This window comes from Hypanus sabinus, chromosome 22 (genome assembly GCF_030144855.1).
Source record: "Hypanus sabinus isolate sHypSab1 chromosome 22, sHypSab1.hap1, whole genome shotgun sequence".
In the NCBI taxonomy this organism is placed as follows: domain Eukaryota; kingdom Metazoa; phylum Chordata; class Chondrichthyes; order Myliobatiformes; family Dasyatidae; genus Hypanus; species Hypanus sabinus.
In genome coordinates this window covers 35062691-35082783 of record NC_082727.1, presented here as the reverse complement: position 1 = coordinate 35082783, position 20093 = coordinate 35062691, and the positions used below count along the sequence as shown (strand labels likewise).

Sequence of the window (20093 nt, the reverse complement as noted above, 5' to 3'; positions counted from 1 at the left end):
CCACTACTAAAATATGGATTTTTGTAAAACCTTCAGAACAAATCCCTTCCATCAGAATGGCATATTTCAAATGTCATACAAGCTGATAATTTTAAAATACTAACTTTTAAGTCGTTTCACATTTATCAATACATAAACTTTACAAAGGCATTGTGTAAGCATCATTGGATTAATTTTGCATTTGAAAAGTAAATTTCTTATCAAAGTATATCACCAGATACAACCCTGAGATTCATTTACTTGCAGGCACTCACAGAAAAAAAGTATTGCGAACATGAGATAAGGAGTCCTTAAAAGTCAGTCCGTAAGCTGTGGTTCATTAGTCATCCCATTAAAGGATGGATACAGAGGCTCTGCAGAGGATGTATAAAAGGTTTGCTAGACTGGTCACTAGTTCCCTACCCCACAGTGGTAGGTAATTTAACATGCCACCAGGGCTGGTGGTAGAGACAGATGCTGAGAGGGGTTTCCGCGGCATTTGGATAGGCGCGGGAACATACAGGGAATGGAGGTATATGGGTCATGTGCAGCCAGATAGGTTTAATTTAATTTGGTTTCTTGGTTGGCACAAACAGTAGGCGAAAGAGCCTGTTGCTGAGCTGTGCTGTGTTGTCTCATGTTCTGTGAGAAAAATATAATGCCAAGAGCAATTCAATCACATTACTCACTCATATACTTAATCATATACTCACTCATTTTTGTTAGAAACCAAGCTCCAACTTGACACCCAAGCTTTATTGATTATGATGTCATATATAGCCTATATTTTCACATACTTTCCTTTTGTTTTCCAAAGCAACATTTAAAATAAAGTCCAAGATCTGGAAAGATTAATGAAATGCACACTGCATAAGGGCATTTACTATACATTTTTTAAATACAATCTTTTTCTGCATTCATCAGATCAGTAATGATAGTAGAAAAGCATAGCATGTTCTCCACTGAATTCAGAGTCAAGACCAAGCACTTTCTGACTACTAATTGGTAAGTCCTGCTTCATGCCAAATTTATCAATTAGACAGCAGCATAAAATGCACTGAAAGGTGTTAGAAACTGTGTGGTGCATATTTTAGTAAAATCATGGACTAATTTCATTCTTCAAACTCTACAGATCCATTTTTGCAATTTTACTATAATTATATTCTATGAACTTAATGTTCTTACTGTCACAATATTTAAGATATTTTTGTAAAGAGTTGGGGGGCAAAGAAGGGAAAACAAGGCATGATTGACATTTTTTTTTACAGCTGCGTAGATCAACCAGTGCTCTTAACAGGAAATTTTTACATGCCCTGAAATTTTTACATGGCACTTTAATTTTTTTTTGTAATATGTATACTATGAATATTTAGAATAGAACCATGGAACACAACAGCACAGTACAGGCCCTTCAACCCTCACGTTGTGCTGACCCATATAATCCTTTAAAAAAAATTACTAAACCCACACTACCCCATAGCCTTCCATTTTTCTTTCATCCATGTGCCTGTCCAAGAGGCTCTAAAATACCCCTAATGTTTTAGCCTCCACCACCATCCCTGGCAAGTCATTCCAGGCACACACAACCCTCTGTATAAAAAAACTTAACCCTGATGTCTCCCCTAAACTTCCCTCCCTTAATTTTGTACATATGCCCTCTGATGTTTGCTATTGGTGCCCTGGGAAACAGGTACTGACTATCCACCCGATCTATGCCTCTCAATCTTGTAGACCTCTATAAAGCCCCCTCTCATTCTTCTGCTCTCTAAAGAGAAAAGACCCAGCTCTGCTAACCTTGCTTCATATGACTTGTTCTCCAATTCAGGCAACATCCTGGTAAATCTCCTCTGCACCCTCTCCATAGCTTCCACATCCTTCCTATAATAAGCTGACCAGAATTGAACACAATACTCTTAAGTGCAGTCTCACCAGAGATTTGTAGAGTTGCAACATGACCTCTCTAACTCTTGAACTCAATCCTCATTAATGAAGCCTAGCATCCCATAGGCCTTCTTAACTACCCTATCAATGAAAACAGAAAGATCACATACTTTTGATTTTAGTACTAATTGAAGGGTATAATGAAATAAAGTACAAAGAAAATCTTTCACATTTTATAAGCTTTTTCGCATGTCTTTATTACAAATCCATTGTCTATAAACACTGTACTGATTAGTTTTGCATCTGGATGACAGATGCATCTTAATCATCCAAATGTTCCACTTCTAGTCTGTTTCTGGATTTGCATTTGATTTAATTCATAACACTGAATCCACGTTTGCAGTCAACATGAGAAGCTTGAAATGTCCAATGATGTCAACAAGAATTGACAATTCTTCAAATTTTTCATTTCTAAGCATGCAGTTTAACATATCAGCAAACAGTTTATAAGATCTTATTTGAACCAGTCTCAACTTTCTCAGGAACAACAAATTTGAAATTGCTACAGTACTTGAGGCAATGCTTTCATCATAGTTTGAAGCACTATGAAGACCAATATCTGGTTTCTATTACCAAATGAAACCCTCAACTTTGTCATTCCAATAAATAGTGATACAACTTGTTAATTTTTGCTTTTACATACTGCAGTACTTCAATTGTATTCAAACAGTGTTCCTGAAGGAATTTACAGAAATGCTACATCTTCTAAAACATCATTAAGGACATTTAATGCTACTTGATATTATAGATTGGTCAATATCTTCAGGCAGTAGTCTGAACAAAATACCAGCTGTGCAGCCAGAGTGCATGAAATAAATGTTATGTTCCTCAAACAGTTCCACCACTGAATGAACAAAAATTTGACTTAAAGAGAAAAAGAACATTAAATAATTAATTTGAAATATTGATCTTTCAGTTCTTTTGCAATACAATTCCTCAATACAAAAACAATTTTTTTTAACAAATTAACAGAATGCAGGGTAGGAGCTACAGCTGTGGAAATGCTTTCTCTTCCAACTGCAAGGACATATTATGCCTAAGAAACAAAATCATGATTCCTCACATCTTCAGGGTTCTTTTGCTTCTTCTTTTTCATCATAGAGTGTGAATATATTGGAACTGCACCTTCTTGCTTATAGAAACACATTTTCATTTGGTGACTGAAATGATGCCCTGCATTTGTAATTACCACCAACCCAGGAAGTTGCTTCAGAGTCAAAGAAACAGCCTTGAATCTCTGTCTAAATTTCAAGAAATTGCAATTATGCAGCATGCTTAACATCACAGATTTTATTAAAGAGCATTATTTAATTATCAAAAAATCTGAACTCAAACCATATCTCAAGATGATTAGATAGAATAACTTAGTAAAATTAATAGGTTCAAGTAGTGTAAAAGGAAATAAAGGAAGCAAAAAGACAAAGGTTGAGGAAGAAAATTCAGTTCCAGGCCAAACAGATGAAGGCATTGCATAACCAATTGGAAAATTAAATTCAGGATGTTCAAGTGCCCAAAATATGAGACAGCAGATGACTGCAGATGACAGCAGATGGCTGCACAAAATTATGGACATGTGATTGGTCAGGAACATGCTGGAATTTAAAAAATGATGCAATTTTTCAAAATAAAATATAGGTCAAAATATTCCTACATCATTACCTGCTCTTCCCCAACCCAGTGGAAACAGCATAACAGAACAGCCAGTTCCTACTTTTACTTTGCAGAATTTATTTTTATCATTTCCATTTCATTCACTGTTCCCCATATTGTGATCCTGTAGCTTAGGGACAATTCTTTTTGTGTGTCATACTCTGCCAGAGCCTTGGCAATCACTTTTTTCCAAATGGTTGTCTTGGAGGAAAGATTATGTGAGTGGTCTCCCAGTTCCCCACAACCTTCTCACAGCACACTGTTTTTTTTACAAGACCGAGTTGCAAGCTCAACACTCAACCTGGCACAGATGTCCGGGAACAACCCGACTGGATTCGAACTCGGTAACCTTCGCTCCACAGTCAGGCACTGATGTCACTGCGCCACCAGTAAACAAAATTTGGGGTCTGGGTACAGGTAGTTTGTCCTCATGTTTATAAGGATACAGTGAGGAAATCTGACCATTAAGTACAATCTGCCCTCCTTATCCACGAGCTCCGCATCCACAAATTCAACCAACCGCGAATCGAGAAAACCCGGAAGTGCTCTTCCAGCACCAGTTGTTCAAACATGTACAGACTTTTTTCTTGTCATTATTCCCTAAACAATGTAGTATAACAACTATTTTACATGGCATTTACACTATATTAGGTATTTTAAGTAATCTAGAGATGATTTAAAGTATACGGGAGGATGTGCGTGGGTTATCGTGGATCAGGATTGAAAAAAATCTCAAGTTCTCTTACTAAGTCGGATCAGGTACATCTGATATTATTTAGCGTCAGTTAGGCAAACAGTTGTCTTGGTATATAGTATATATATTTTATCTTTCTATGCATATAAAACACTTAAGAACATATGTTTCAGCGCCAGGCTCGGGAACAGAAGTTCCCGAGTTCGATCCAGTGACGGACAGCTATCAAGTGCGCTCTCCATTCTTGCCGGATTGATGTGGAGGATCAAAAACTCAAAACCCAACAATTAAACCACTGCGTTGCTTAGTAATAATTGTTGCTTTCATCAGGGCAGGGCCTTTCTCCTTTTAAAATTGTTCCGATCATTGATCGACGTAGCTTAACGCTTTTACAATGACCGATGGCGTGTCACCTCTTTCGGATCACTTTATTATTTCCACTTTACTTTCAATCATGATTATTTTCATGAACAGAAACGCTGCAGATTCAGAGCTACGCCGTCGGGCCCTACTGTTCGCCGCACTGAGACAGGTTAAATAAAGTCTGGGGTTCCACTGGGTCTGAAGGTCCACTGCATTGAGACAGGTTGAATAAGGGACTTGAGCATCCGCATTTTTTGGTATCCGCGAGGGGTCCTGGAACCAATCCCTCGCGGATAAGGAGGGCCGACTGTATATTGGCAAGCTTATGTCTAGATAACCACAAGTGTGGATAATGGAGAGATAAGAGACTGAGCCAAGTGTATAAAGAGTATATACAAGCTGAAGTGGGAGAGTTCAGCAAATACGATTCAAAAACAAAACTGGTAAATTGAATTGCCATTTGCAACATTCCTCATCTTTTCAACTTTGTAACATGGATTAAACAAAAGTTGTGCACCTGGGAACTAGAATTTAAAATAAATAAAATATTACATGGAAAGTAGCAACAGCAAATGCATCGTGGAAAATGGTTAAAATGCTTACTTATAAATAATTCCATTAAAGATACCATCATTGCAATTATCTCACTTAATCATGATATATCTTTCTGAGGGTTTCATTTGGTTATAGAAACCAGATATTGGTCTTCATAATGCTCTGTTGAAGGAAATCTATTGAATAGTGCAAAGTCTATGAAGCAATCTCGTAATTATGGAAAATGGGTGTCAAGGGGTGATAAGGTTGAACTTCTATGTAATTAGTTTATGTGAAACCTGATGCAGTATTTTTTCCCCTGAATGATGTTGTCAATACACTGCTAAACACAAAATAGATGGTGGCTAAGGATGGATATTGGAGGTGCACACAGTGCCAAAGAAGGGAGAAGTGCGAATGCAGATGATCCACTAGTTCAACTGAATAGAGAGCATTTGATCAGGTAGGCATAGTTCCACAAAAGGGCAAGGGCAAACAGCGAAGAATTTTGGTGCAGCATGCTTACATTCCAGGGACACAAATCTCATAACATTGAAGTTGTCAACCTGCCACCATCAGATAATTCTATTCTGAACCATCACTTCACGTATAAAACCACAAGAACCAGAAGCAGGACTGGGCCATGCAGCCCATCAAGTTTGCTCCACCATTCAATAACGGCTGATTTCTCCTCTCAACCCCAATGTCCCACCTTTTCCTTATAACCTTTGGCACCCTTGCTAATCAAGAACTTATCAACCTCCACTTTAAATGCACCCAATAACTTGGCCTCTGCAGCTGTATGCAACAATGAGTTCCACAGATTCTCCACCTTCTGGTTAAAGAAATTCCTCATCTCTGTTTCAAATCTCCAACAGGACCACAACCTTGTTGCAGTTGGGAGGCTTGCATGCCTCAATGACCTGAAGAGCTACGTTGGCTGGAATCAGGGCTTTAAGCTTTAGTTCTTGGTTGGGTCACCTATGCCAAGCAAGTCAAAGTAAAAGGACAGACTAAGAGTGGTCCACTAATCTTCCAGGTTCAGAGTTCAGCTCAGGGTTATCAACCCTGACTGGTAAAACAAAATTATTACAGAAACACCAAGGAACAGTCCTTCTACATCCAAGTGCAATGGTATTCCCATGCCTCCACCTGGGACTTGCATGACTGACAGTTGTGAAAACCAAGAGAAGGCTACTGACATGATGAAGAAAGCTCTCAACACCACCAGAGATTGAGGACCTTCATTGTTGCCCTAAACATCAGGAGCACAACAGGCAGCAAGTCAGTCTGTTCCACAGGAACACATTTGTATTCTGAGGCTATGTCTTCTGGTCCTAAATTGTCCCATTATTGGAAAAATCCTCTCCATGTTCACTATCTTGAACTTTTAATATTTAGTAGGTTTCAATTAGGTCCCCCATCATTCTTCTGAACTCCAATGAGTACATGTCTAGAGCCATCAAACACTCCTCAAACATTAACCTTTTAATTCCCAGGATCATTATTGTGAACTCCTCCAAAGCTCTGAAAATATCATACTAGCTTATCAGGTACATATATAGTAGTAAGTATTCAATGCCTAGTTTAAAAAGCCAATACTTGAACAGCACTCTCATCTCTCATGGGTACACTTTGAAAGGAAGAATAACACTACACCTCTGTGAATCCCCACAGTATCTGACAACCCTGTGATCTGTGTCTCAGACTATGACCTCAGAAAATCCTTAAGAGGATGAACCCTCATAAGGTGCCAGGCCCCAAAGGTATACCTGGCAGAACAGTGAAAATTTGGGCAAACCAACTGACAGGACTGCTAAAGACATCTTCAACAGCTGCAGTTGAAGGCTGCCATCCACTTCAAGTGGGCATCAATCATACTGGTGCCTCAAACACTATCATCTGGTAGCACTCATATTTACTGTGATGAAGGGCTTTGACAGATTGGTCATAGCTAGAATTAACTCATGCCTGAGCAAGGACCTGGACTGGCTGCAATTTGCCTACTGCCACAACAAGGCATTTGCAATCTCACTGGGTCTACAATGGGCGTTGGACCACCTGCACAAGTCAGCATTCAACACCATCATCCCCTCTGTACTAACTAACAAGCTTTAAAACCAGGCCCTCTGTACCTCCCTTTGCAATTGTATTCTTGAATTCCTCATTGGTAGAACACAGTCAGTGGGAACCAGTGACATCTCTTCCTTGCTGACAATCAACACATGCACACCTCAAGGACGCATACTTAGCCCACTGCTTTACTCTCACTTCAGTCATCACTGCATGGCTAGGCACAGCTCAAATTGCATCTATAAATTTGCCAGTGAATCTGAGATTGTGATGAGAATGAATGTGAATGTGGTAGGGTGGTCAAGTGTTGTCACAGCAACCTTACACTCAACATCAGCAAAATCAAGGAATTGATTCTAGACTTCAGGAAGGGGAATTTGGGAAAACAAACAATCTTCAATGAAGAGTCAGCAATTTCTAGTTCATCGGTATTAATGTCTCCAAGAATCTATCTTCTGCTGATATTGATATTATTCTGGTTTTATCCTGGTTTATAGTGAAATGTAACCTGGCTGTGACTATGTAATCAGAGATGACGTTTTAAAGATTTAAAACGATTGCACTTTGTGTGTGTGTGTGTGTGTGTGTGTGTGTGTGTGTGTGTGTGTGTGTGTGTGTGTGTGTGTGTGTGTGTGTGTGTGTGTGTGGGGGGGCAGCTTAAGATGATGCAAACTAAATCAGTGTAGATAGGAAATACACCTCAAATTGTTACACAAAATACAAAGTAAAATAAGTCAACCTTAGGTGCTTGCCTTATAATCCAGGTGGCATGATGAAGGTACACAGGTGGCTATTACTTCATTAGGAGTTTGAGGAGATTTGGTATGTCACTAAAGACAAACAAATTTCTACATATATACCACAGAGAACATGCTGACCAGTTGCATCACTGTCTGGCATGGGGGTGCCAACTCGCAGGATCGTATTAGGCTTCATAAGTCTATAGACTCAGGCAGCCTCATTATAGACACAAGCCTGCCCACCACTGAGGACATCTTCAAAAGGTGGTACCTCAAGAAGGCTGTATCCATCATTATGAACCCTCACCTTTCAGCACATGCCAAATTCTCATTACCACTATTCGAAAGGAGACAGAGGCGCCTAATAACATACTCAACATTTTTGGAACAGCTTCTTCCTCTCCACCATCAGATTTCTGGACAGTCCACAATCACTGCCTCACTACTCCTCTTTTGCACTAAATCTTTATCGCAACTTACAGTAATTTATGTACTGTACCACTGCCACAAAATAACAAACATCATGACTAATGTCAGCGACAAATCTGATTTGAGATTTTCAGCATACCTGGATATACAATAGGTACTTTTAGCTAGATATTCATTAGAATTCAATTTTGACCAAATGCAAAGCTGCTTTGCTTTTGCTGATTAAACTGCAATGGATAGAATGCGTTCTACCAAAAAATGAGACCAAGGAAAAATGGAGATGCCGACAAAATTTTACATCTTCAATTTCCAGTGAAACCAACCAGTGCTCTACTACACAGATGGGCATTCTGCCAAAATAAATCTGCCCTGAAAACATCCCACAAAAAGTTCTGGGATAGTTTTACTGTATTTCCTCTCCATTTAGGGAGTTTTTCTAATTATTCTGGTTTTATCCTGGTTTATAGTGAAATGTAACCTGGCTGTGACTATGTAATCAGAGATGACGTTTTAAAGATTTAAAACTATTGCACTTTTGTGTGGGGGGGGGGGGGGCGGCTTAAGATGATGCAAACTAAATCAGTGTAGATAGGAAGCAACGACAATAAATACACCTCAAATTGTTACACAAAATACATAGTAAAATATGTCAACCTTAGGTGCTTGCCTTATAATCCAGGCGGCAAGATGCAAAAAGATAAACACTAGAAACAGTGTCAAAATATACTTATTCATTTTTGAACTGACTTGATGGAACCTTTCCCGCTTAAGATTATGAATACACTTGATGTGCCAGATTGTAACTGTGGTTTCTATCCACAAGGGGATACCAGTGAACTTAAAAATTAAACGAGAATAGCACTTGATGGTACTTATTGGTTTGGTTTGACACTTGTAGATACTGCATAGGCTTAGAGAGAAACCAAATTGAAGCAAAATAAATCAGAACCATCTATTGAAGATTATTATGCAATACTAGCTCAAGAATCATAAGGCTTAGGAAAGTGAAAGCTTGCATACTTTTATTACCTACCCACCCCCCACTGGTGCCACCTGGAGTGTTTAAATAGATATAAATGCCAAAACTTACATCTTACCCAGCTCCAAAGCCTGTGAATGGTGGACACGAGAGTCCATCATATCATATATCAGCATTTTAAGTACAATCACACACCAACTTTTACCAGCTTCTTACCACATTAAAAAGCTTGCTCCCCCAACAAACAACAAGTAACATTTTTCCCCACTATATAGTCCATCTGCCATTTTCTTAACCACTATCTATAAACCCTCAGCTCAATCCAATTTCTAACTTCTATGGGAATTTGTTGCTGGCATGAAGAAACAAAAAACTTATTGGAAACTATTTAGTACCTTGGTCTTCCTTGTGCAAGTTAATTTCTGCCTATTCTTTGCTATTTAATCAATCCATTTAATAGAATCCAGTAACAGCACTTGCACTATTGTACCATTTCTTATGGCAGATGTCCGGTTTTGAGAAACAAGGAAATTACTGAGACAATGCAACACATGGGTCAAATCAAGTTCACAAACAAATCATTTAAGCACTTAATTGTTGAAATAGAGTGACCCAAAAGTAAATTAAGTAACATGCTAGATAAGCATTTTCCAAAAAGATTCGCTATGTAGCTTGCTGCATTTCTGACATATGTTTGCTTAAGTTCGCAGTAAGCTTGTGCAGTACATTTCATTTTAATGTTTCCTCTGTTCTTAAAAACCCAAGCCCTAGAATGGAAGTGTCAGATTTTTAAAAAATCAATGTGATACTGAATTAAGATTAATTAAACATAATACATTAAACTAAATCGAGAGATTCTATAAACACCAGGGACCAAAATTTCATAGTCAGCAATTTCTCATACACAGGATTGTCAATAAGAGCACCAATATTAAAAGATAATGAAGAATAAGCTGTACCTTTATATGAACACCCCTTGTATAAATGCAAAACTACAGTGCTTATATATCACCTCCCTTGGAAGTTATCATGTTTTATAAACACTGAATCACAGTGGAGTTAACTTGGCTATTTTTTTTTTGACACTGATCAACAGGAAAAGACTCATGTCAAGGTGAAAACAGATCTCTACAATGTGTCTAAATTAATTACAAATATAAAGCACAAAGTCATTGATTACACAAGTATTCAACCTCCCCTTTAAAATGACATACCAAATCATCACTAGTGTAGCCAATTGGTTTTAGAAGTCTTAATTAGTTAAGTGGCGATCACCTGTGTGCAGTTTAAACTGACTGTCATGAAAATACATCTGTATCTGGAAGGTCAACTGCTGGTAAGTCAGTAATCTGGTAAAAACTACACCATGAAGACAAAAGAACACTCCAAGTAACTCTGTGAGAAGGTTATTACACTGGATGTAAACAGTCCTACTAACCTGGATGGCATCATCATTAACTATACTGAAATAGGAACAAATAACTTGAAGGTTGATTTATTAGAAAATGAACAAATAAATGAGTGAACAAGGCCTTTGATTACAGATTCTAAAACCACTAAAACTACAAAGGTGGATTGATAATACCACTGTTCAAAACAATGCACGAGTTTTGTCTCTAGTGGGAAAGAATTGTAAAATATACAACTACAGTGCTACAAACAAACCAGTTCTTAAAAATATCAAACACTTATAGTGAAGGAGAGTTTATTCTTAAAAAGAGAATATAATTTGAATTGCCAAGCGTCTTGCATTTCCAATGAAGATCAAGACAAATACTGGGGTAACAGAACTAGAGGCTATAAATGCAAGATTCGGAATTAGTCAAGCCAAGGAAATTCACAAGAATTTTTTAATGTAGAAAATAGAGATTGCCAGGAGGAGGAACAGGTAAAAACATCCAGCAAGGATTATGTATTTAAGTGGAAGCTAGATAAACATGAGAGACAATTACAGAGGCATATGTTGGTGGGATTAGATGAAACTACATGAATTATAAACACCTACCTGGATTTTTAAGTATTAAGTAATATCTAGAAATAAAAACAATACCGCAGTACATATTTGTAAAGTAGCAGTTTGCATTAATTTTAAATTTGCTATGTTGATTTTGGGCTTTGATGCGACAGTTAGTTTAACACAGTTCAGCCATGTGCTTTTAAATGAAAGCTCTATTATATCTAGTATTTCTATTAGCAAAAATAGCAAAATGATTACTGCAAAATGAAATGATGTCAGAAGTTTGCAGTTAATGTCAAGTTCTCCATGTCCGCAACTGATCTATGAGAAAAGACAATATACAGATTGTAGAGTTATCCCAGCGAGTGCTACTGCTGCAAACTGGTTGTCCTACAACTCAACAAAGCCTTCAAATGCTGTAAGTACTTCCTCTCAAATTCTATCACGAGGTGACAGGAAACTCAGCCACAAAAATGCACTGTATAAACTTTCACTAATAATCTTCCAAACTGTAGCCTGCTATCAAACTCTTCCAAAATGAAATGTTTCAAAATGATTGGCATTTGGAAACATACAATAACATTGCCAAACTATTTAAATTGGCTAAAATTAAATTAAGCAATTAGCATTTAAACATAATATTTATCTTAAACACTAATTAATGAAGAAATTCCTGCTCCTAATCTAATTGAGTATTATTTAAATGAATAGTTGTAGAATTATACGTTGGACCTGGAGGCTGGTAGGTAAGGACAAGGGGAGCTCTTAGGATGAGGCTTTTCATTCCAGGACGAAGGAGATGTCTTCCTTTTTTAAACAAAGGGGCTTCCCTTCGTCCACCATCAACTCTGCTCTCAAACGCATCTCTCCCATTTCCCGCACATCTGCCCTCTCCCCATCCACCCGCCACCCCAGTCAGGATAGGGTTCCACTTGTCCTTATCTGCCACCCCACCAGCCTCCAGGTCCAACATATAATTCTCCGTAACTTCCGCCACCTCCAACTGGATCCCACTACCAAGCACATTTATCCCTCCCCCTTCTTTCTGCTTTCCGCAGGGATCGCTCCCTACGCGACTCCCTTGTCCACTCGTCCCCCCCATCCCTTCCCACCGATCTCCCTCCTGGCACTTATCCTTGTAAACGGAATAAGTGCTACACCTGCCCTTGCATTCCTCCCTCACCACCATTCAGGGCCCCAGACAGTCCTTCCAGGTGAGGCAACACTTCACCTGTGAGTCGGCTGATGTGGTATACTGTGTCCGGTGCTCCCGGTGTGGCCTTTTATATATTGGTGAGACCCGACGCAGACTGGGAGACCACTTTACTGAATACCTACGCTCCTTCCGCCAGAAAAAGCAGGATCTCCACGTCCACGTCCCATTCCCATTCTGATATGGCCTCCTCTACTGTCAAAATGAATCCAAACTCAAGTTGGAGGAACAACTCCTTATATACCGGCTGGGTAGCCTCCAACCTGATGGCATGAACATTGACTTCTCTAACTTCCGTTAATGCCCCTCTTCCCCTTCTTACCCCATCCCTGACATATTTAGTTGTTTGCTTGTTCTCCATCTCCCTCTGGTGTGTCCCCCCACCTTCTTTCTCCTGAGGCCTCACATCCCATGATACCTTCCCTTCTCCAGCTCTGTATCACTTTTGCCAATCACCTTCCAAGCTCTTAGCTTCATCCCACCCCCTCCGGTCTTCTCCTATCATTTCGCATTTCTCCCCCCCCCCCCCACCCCCCACTACTTTCAAATCTCTAACTAGCTTTCCTTTCGGTTAGTCCTAATGAAGGGTCTTGGCCCGAAACGTCGCCAGCGCTTCTCCCTATAGATGCCGCCTGGCCTGCTGTGTTCCACCAGCATTTTGTGTATGTTGTTGATTGAATTTCCAGCATCTGCAGATTTCCTCGTGTTTGCTAACTAATGAGCCATGCACTTTACAAGATACTGAACTTATTATGCTACAATCGGGAATTTAGTTTTATTTTTAATGACCCATAAATATGCAATCATACATACACAGTAGCCCCATGTTTACAATCCCTAGAGTTGTTGAACTGACAATTCTGAATTATTTTATTTAGATGTTACATAATTAAAAGAATTATGAAATGGTTTTTGTAACACTCTGAAATGTTAGTCTGCTTATTCCACAATGTCCCTTAATTAAACCAGTAACTGAAACCAGGCATGAAATTGTCCCACACTGGCTACACAACTCCACTCCAAGCAACACTAGGCATGATTTACTGGTCACCCCATATCCTGGCAAAATTATACCTCCAATATACAGTAAGGACTGTATTCACCAACAAATGTGAAGCATGAAGAGAAACAAATTTCATATGCCAAATTAAATAAATGGGCAGGGGATATCAATGCCCTAATAACCTGCTTAAAGGATAATTTAGTCTACCACCAATGAATGATCAGTAATTAAAGAATCCTCAGCAGTAATTCTCCAACTTAAAATACTAAGGAAATTCAAATGCTACATCTAGAGCAATTTTTAATCAACTGAACTTAGATCTCAATTGGTTACATTTTCACTTACCCCTGCAAATATATTTCAGCCCTAAAAATTTTTTTTTAAAAAGATGAGCTTGTTGATATATCTACACAAGCACATGTATGTACAACTGGTGAAAACTACAAAACTACTAAGTAGTGACAATTTTAGGCGTATAATTTCACATTACTGTTGGTGTTTCAGTTAACTCTTGTTATATACTAACCTGAATAATATGCATTGATGACTTATTCACTTGCTAAGTATACTCAGCTTGAGCTGAAACCATTCGAATCGGATCTGAATCTAGCTTAACACAAGATCAAGAGCTTTTGATTGGGACAACCAGGCTATTTTTCAAATCTTCCTCATCTTAAGTCAAGGATACAAAAGCAGAGTGTTTTCATTTCTACTACAACCCTGGTGAACAATAGTCAACAGTACACATTTGATTGATGGTCTTTCAGATCTCTACTAATTAGGCTCACATCAAACCATATTTAATAGCTTGGTCTTGCACAAGTTCTCCAGTACCTCCTGCCTTTGGCAGAGATCCTATACTACTCAATGCAAAGGGGCCCAGATACTACAATAGCTCACTCGCTACATCTACTGTGATCATGTTGAATGTGCCTTTGGAAAACAAATCAGGGAACTAACTTTAAATAAACTGAAAATGTGATGTGCATTTGTTTCTTAGGTAAGCTGTATCCATATTCTATTTCTCACAGCATAAAAATTACACAAAATGTATCATGAATGAAAACATTTAATATTAGTCAATAGCTATACTCTTGCACTTTGAACATTAAATACAATAAATTCTCAGCTCACAGTATTCAATCATGCTCAATAAATTGTCACTTTCCAGCATTAAAGGTGCAACCATCACCAGAGATTGTAGGCAAAACCTAGTTCTCAAATACTATAAGGAATGAGGCACCCGTTTAGCCAAGTTTCAAAAGCCTGAGAAAACCTATAATGCATAATTAAGATTTAGTCTGGAGAAACATAGCAAATTAAATGAAAATTTCTTCTGAATTGAGAAAATCTCAAGATAGGAGTGTCTCAATTTTTCAAATATAACATTTTAACATCAATTTTACCAACACCACAAAAGTGCATACAGCCACCCACTACATAAAACAATGAGCCAGCCCTGGAGAGAAAAAAAAGGGACAAAGATACTGTTTGTATTCAATTGGCAAAGTAGCTAACTCTTCACAGAGTAAAACATAGATTTAGCTCTTTATTATGGCTGATTGAGGGAGTACAAAGTCACAATATTCCAACTGAAAGGTTAACTAATATCTGGACTTGCAAGCAGTTTATCTACATTGTTCTCTCCAGGCAAAAGGATAATTACAAAAAGATTAATTTAGTCTCACTTTAGACAACATAATAAACCAAGTCATTTTGGAATTTAAAACAATGAAAATGATTAACAGCTGTAACAGTTATTTTACGGCATTTGCAAAAGGAATTTAAGGCAATTGGAGTATATCCCAACTCTTTGAATTTAATGGTCATTGTCACTACTTTGTAAAATAAAAATAGCTATACTGAGATGGACATAATCTCTGGTTACTGGAAATATTTGAATGACCATAACTGAATTACACATGATTTGCTTTCATAAGAACAGTATATTTTTTTCTGAATTCTAAGATACATCCAAACTGAGTAAATCTTGTACTCCTATGACAAGTTTAGTTCAATTATAAGCCACTGCCAATTTCTCATATCATTGCAAAAAATTCAACCGTTTAAATATTGGCTTCACTCCTGCTTGAAAACCTACTCCAATTAGCAATCACCATTTTCCGACTTTTCTCAATTGTTCTTTACCCGATTTGTTTATCTCCACATTACACCGATGGCAGGTCATCTGGCAATGTAAACTAGTGGCTCAGATTAACCTTTTCTATTTCACCAAGTCCACATCTTAAAACTTTAGCATGATTACTTCAAACTTGTATACTGCAGACGTGAAAATACAGCAGGGATAACATCTACTTTGTTGAATAGCACCTTGATTTAGCAGTGACTACAACCAGTTACTATAAACCTCACACAGATCTTTCTGCCTCTCCTTTCATTACTGTCAAAACTTTAATCTTATAACAGCTAAGTTTTGCAATTTAATTGCAGACCAAAATCAAACTTTTTTTCTGAAAAAAAGTTTTAAGTGGCTAAAATAAAAGCAAATTAATTCTGGCTCACGAATATAGGGTCACCATGTAAGAATGTGATAGACAGAGTTCAGGCCTCTAGTCTAAGGCAACCACTCATGTCTTGCAGTCTGTTAGCAGAGGGATAGGAAGCTGATTTACAGTGGTCTTGGTGGTAGGAGAGAAAAAACAAAAATTCAAATAAGTCTTTAATTGAGATGCAAAATCTTGAGCAAAAAAAATTAAGTATCTCAGGCAAAATCTGAGGGAAACAATAGTGGATTTTCAAGTATAAACCTTTCCCAGAACAAAAATAAAAAGCCAAAAAAAATTTAAAAATGAACACTACAAGAAGTGAAAAAGAAAAAGAAATAGCAAGCAACACTTTTTCTAGTGTTTCCAAGGTGACTGGATGGGTCAAAGGTCACTTCCCATTAAGATTGCAAAACAGAAACATATACTGATAAAACCAACATCAGATCAATGTAAGAAATGGGTGCTCACTATCTGTAGCAATCATCAAGCAGGAATATCCAAACAGAAAATGTTCTTCATCGTTAAAAACAAAGATAGGAAGCAGTAATTCTTTAGAACTGGAAAGACATGATGTTATGAAGCATTTAAGATTACATGATGCTGTAATAAATATCAAATACAGACCGATCATTTCTGGTGCTACCTTAAAATTTCAGATTATGCATAGAATAAATAAGGAAGTGAGAAAAACATGCTTGGGGATACACACAATGTTGAGTTACAGGATATGGTTAAAACAAGTTCAAAAACATCTAAAATGGTATTTGGCACAATACTTTTGGAAAAAAAAGAGGGATTTTAAAGATTACAGGAAATGAGCAAACTAGTGATTAAAGTAGTTGATCTGTCTTCTATAGGGAAAATATACCAGCTCAGACATTTTATGTCAGCTTCTGATATCGACTATATAGTAATTGTTCAGTTATAATATAACTTTCAACTGTACTTCCGCATTTGTAGAAGGAAGAACCAATTAGCAGTTTGAGGTGCATTTCTTTTTGCAATCAACAAGAATTACACATCACGCAGAACTTTCAGTTGGTTTGGAGACAAAGTAAATAACATAAAGGAATATGACATTCCTTTAGAAAGCAAAGTTTGAATTTATTGCAGCTTTAGTAGTGCATAAATTATTATAATTCACTGCAGAGCAACATGTCAAAAACAATAAAAAAGCAACGTCTTTCAGCCCCACATCTTCAGTCCACATGCAACAATGCTCTAAAATGCTTCAAGAACAACCCGAACTGGCAATTCAATTTCCAGGGCAAATTGTCCAGAGTGGCACATGGGAGTCACATCACTTCCCATCTAGAAAATAATAGCAAAACCTTCACAATTGCCATAAGTTTAGGTTTTGCTTCAACCAATCAAATGAGATGCCCTCTGATAGAACTGAAGGCCTTGCCAAAGCAAATGATTCAATGAATATAAGCAATGCTTATGAACTTTGAAAATGCTTTAGGAAAGTGATGAAACATTTAGAATCGTAATTATGCTGTCTTACACCAAAGCTCAGCACAAAACTGAATTGTATTGATACTCAAATATTCTATTCTTAGGTAACCAAGTGAAATGCTAGATCAAGAACATAAGCTGAAATGGCAGTCATGTACATTCACACAGCAATTCTATTTTTTAAGAATATGAACAGCAATATATCAGTTTTGTTATATTCAAAATCAAGCACTGTCACTTCAAAGTGAGAAATTCTACCGGGCAGTCTGCAGAAATTTCCTTCACCAGTTTTTGCTTTGAGTTATTGATTCACAAATCTGACTTACATAAGCAATATTTAGTCCAATGCAAGATCTTATAATAATTTGCAATCGGTACATTTAAAAAATGCGCCAAAAACCTCAGACCATCAAATTATCCTCTTACCTACTGTATTTAGACGTATTGAGTTCAAGGTCTCCATTGATCTCTTTTTCAAAAAATATGCGATTTAAATTCATTCTCAGAAATGAAAAGAATTAATCATTTAAAATTTAGATGTACATGATCTTGGAAAATACAACCAAACCATTTAATTTAATCACAATTTCTTTTCCCTTTCACGACTGCAAATGAAATGCAAATCATGACACCAAGATTAATGAAAGCACAATCTAAATTTTTTTACATCTCTTTATCTATTAAGAGTACCAAAATGCTATCAATGATTTCAATTAACAAAACTTAATGCTTTAATTTGAAAGAAATTTTTACTATTTCTAAATTAAAATTAAAAATGACTTCTGTCTTTAAGTACTTACTTCACTACATCATCAATGTTATTTCTGTAGACACCTTCAAGCCTCTCAGCTGGAAATCCCATGGCGATGATGTTTGGATAAATATCTGATTATGTCGGTTAAGGTCAATAATATTTGTGAGACACACAAAAGGACTACAAAATCAAAATATATATATTTAAAATATGTATTAATATTATTAATATTTAAAAACAAAAAAGCAAATGACTATTACTTTACACAGATTTGTCTCCTGGGTTTATTTGGATTTCTGATCATTTTTCTTGGATAGAAAGATGTAACTGCAATTGCTACAGTTAAATATATTCAAACACAAGGAATGAAAGAACAGGATTAATACTATAACCATATATTCATGTGTATATAATAAAATTACATTTAAACTGTAAGAAATTAGTTCACAAAAAGTGCTAGGCCAACAAGGTACCAACAAAAGTACAGCTTAATATTTAAAATTCCTTCTTGCTTCTATCCCGTAAATGTAAAACTTTATCAGATGTCAACAAGATTTATGTTCTTGAAGTTGTACAGTACACTCTGAATACCAATTCACCTCTATATGTCAACTAAAAGAATACTATGTATTTCTAGTTAAATGGACTTATGAAAACAGTAATTAAAATTTTATATACCATACTGATCAGATGAAAAGTCATTGGTTAGAGTTCTAGGGGACTGTGGAATATAACAGATGGTGAAACGGGGACTGAAGGGGCCATATGAAAGTGAAAAATGTCAGAACTGGGTGGATGGATGGGATATAAAGTACTTCCACAATATTACTATACAAATCATTCTGTATCTATGAACATTCCATCAAATGGCAAGCAGAACACAACATCTGTGTAAAGGGCAGAGTTTAAGTGCCTCCAAACAACTGCAGCCAGAATTCCAAGTACATGATCATGGCCTCATCTGACTCAACACGTCAAAAATAGCAATAGAACTAGACAACAATTGGAAAACAATTGGAAATTGGCAGCTTTTGCCCTGAGCATAAGAATCAGTACTCCAATCCAGACACTTATCAACCAACTGTGTACTTGCAAAGTGATGGAGAATATTACTGGTAAGTCATCAAGTGCAATACCGATACTTGGAACAACGGACAAGGAAAGATTACCTCAGTTAGGCAAATATTCAGGGGAATTTTGAAGAATGAGGGGATATTTCAGAAACATTTAAAACTAACTAGGCTGGGCAGACTCAATACTATAAGCTGCTGCTCCTAAGGGCTAGAACCCAGATGCAAAGGTCACAGCCTCAGGATATCAGAAATGTCATCTGGAGATCAGAGGAAATCTCTTCATGGAAAGGGTACAAGCCTCAACATTATGGTCTACAGGTGTGGTGCTAGATGGTTTAGCACAGACATTATGAGTTCAAGGACCCATTTCCATGCTCTATAACCTTGTATTACAGTATTTCAGGCTGCACACACAGCAGCACCCTCACTAAAATGTCATAGGTTCAACAGTCCAGGATACAATTCTACCCTTCAACATTTTACAACCATAAAAACATCTGCAGCATCCAAAACACTTACAAACAAAACAAAATTTGTGCCATTTAATGACATGTTTGTGAGATATAGTAGCCAACTTAGTATTTAGAGCAGACAAACTGCAGGCTCTAATACTACCTGTCCTTTATCAAGTGTCTACAATTGGCCTGCTCTAGATACTGAGTAATGCAGCAATGCCCTTCCAGTTATGAAAAAAGCAGATATCAGCGATGGTTTCAAATATTAGCTGGAAGTTTAAAATAATTTTG

The 20093-nt window shown here is 37.3% G+C and overlaps 1 protein-coding gene across 1 annotated transcript in view; it reads right to left on the bottom strand.

The window, feature by feature from the left end:
- Positions 1–20093, bottom strand: part of LOC132379500 (phosphatidylinositol 3,4,5-trisphosphate 3-phosphatase and dual-specificity protein phosphatase PTEN-like) — a 114649-nt gene that overhangs the window by 55539 nt on the left and 39017 nt on the right. Inside the window, exon 2 of the mRNA XM_059947459.1 lies at positions 18321–18405. Coding sequence (XP_059803442.1) covers positions 18321–18405 — 85 coding nt within the window. The remainder of the gene's footprint in view (positions 1–18320; positions 18406–20093) is intronic.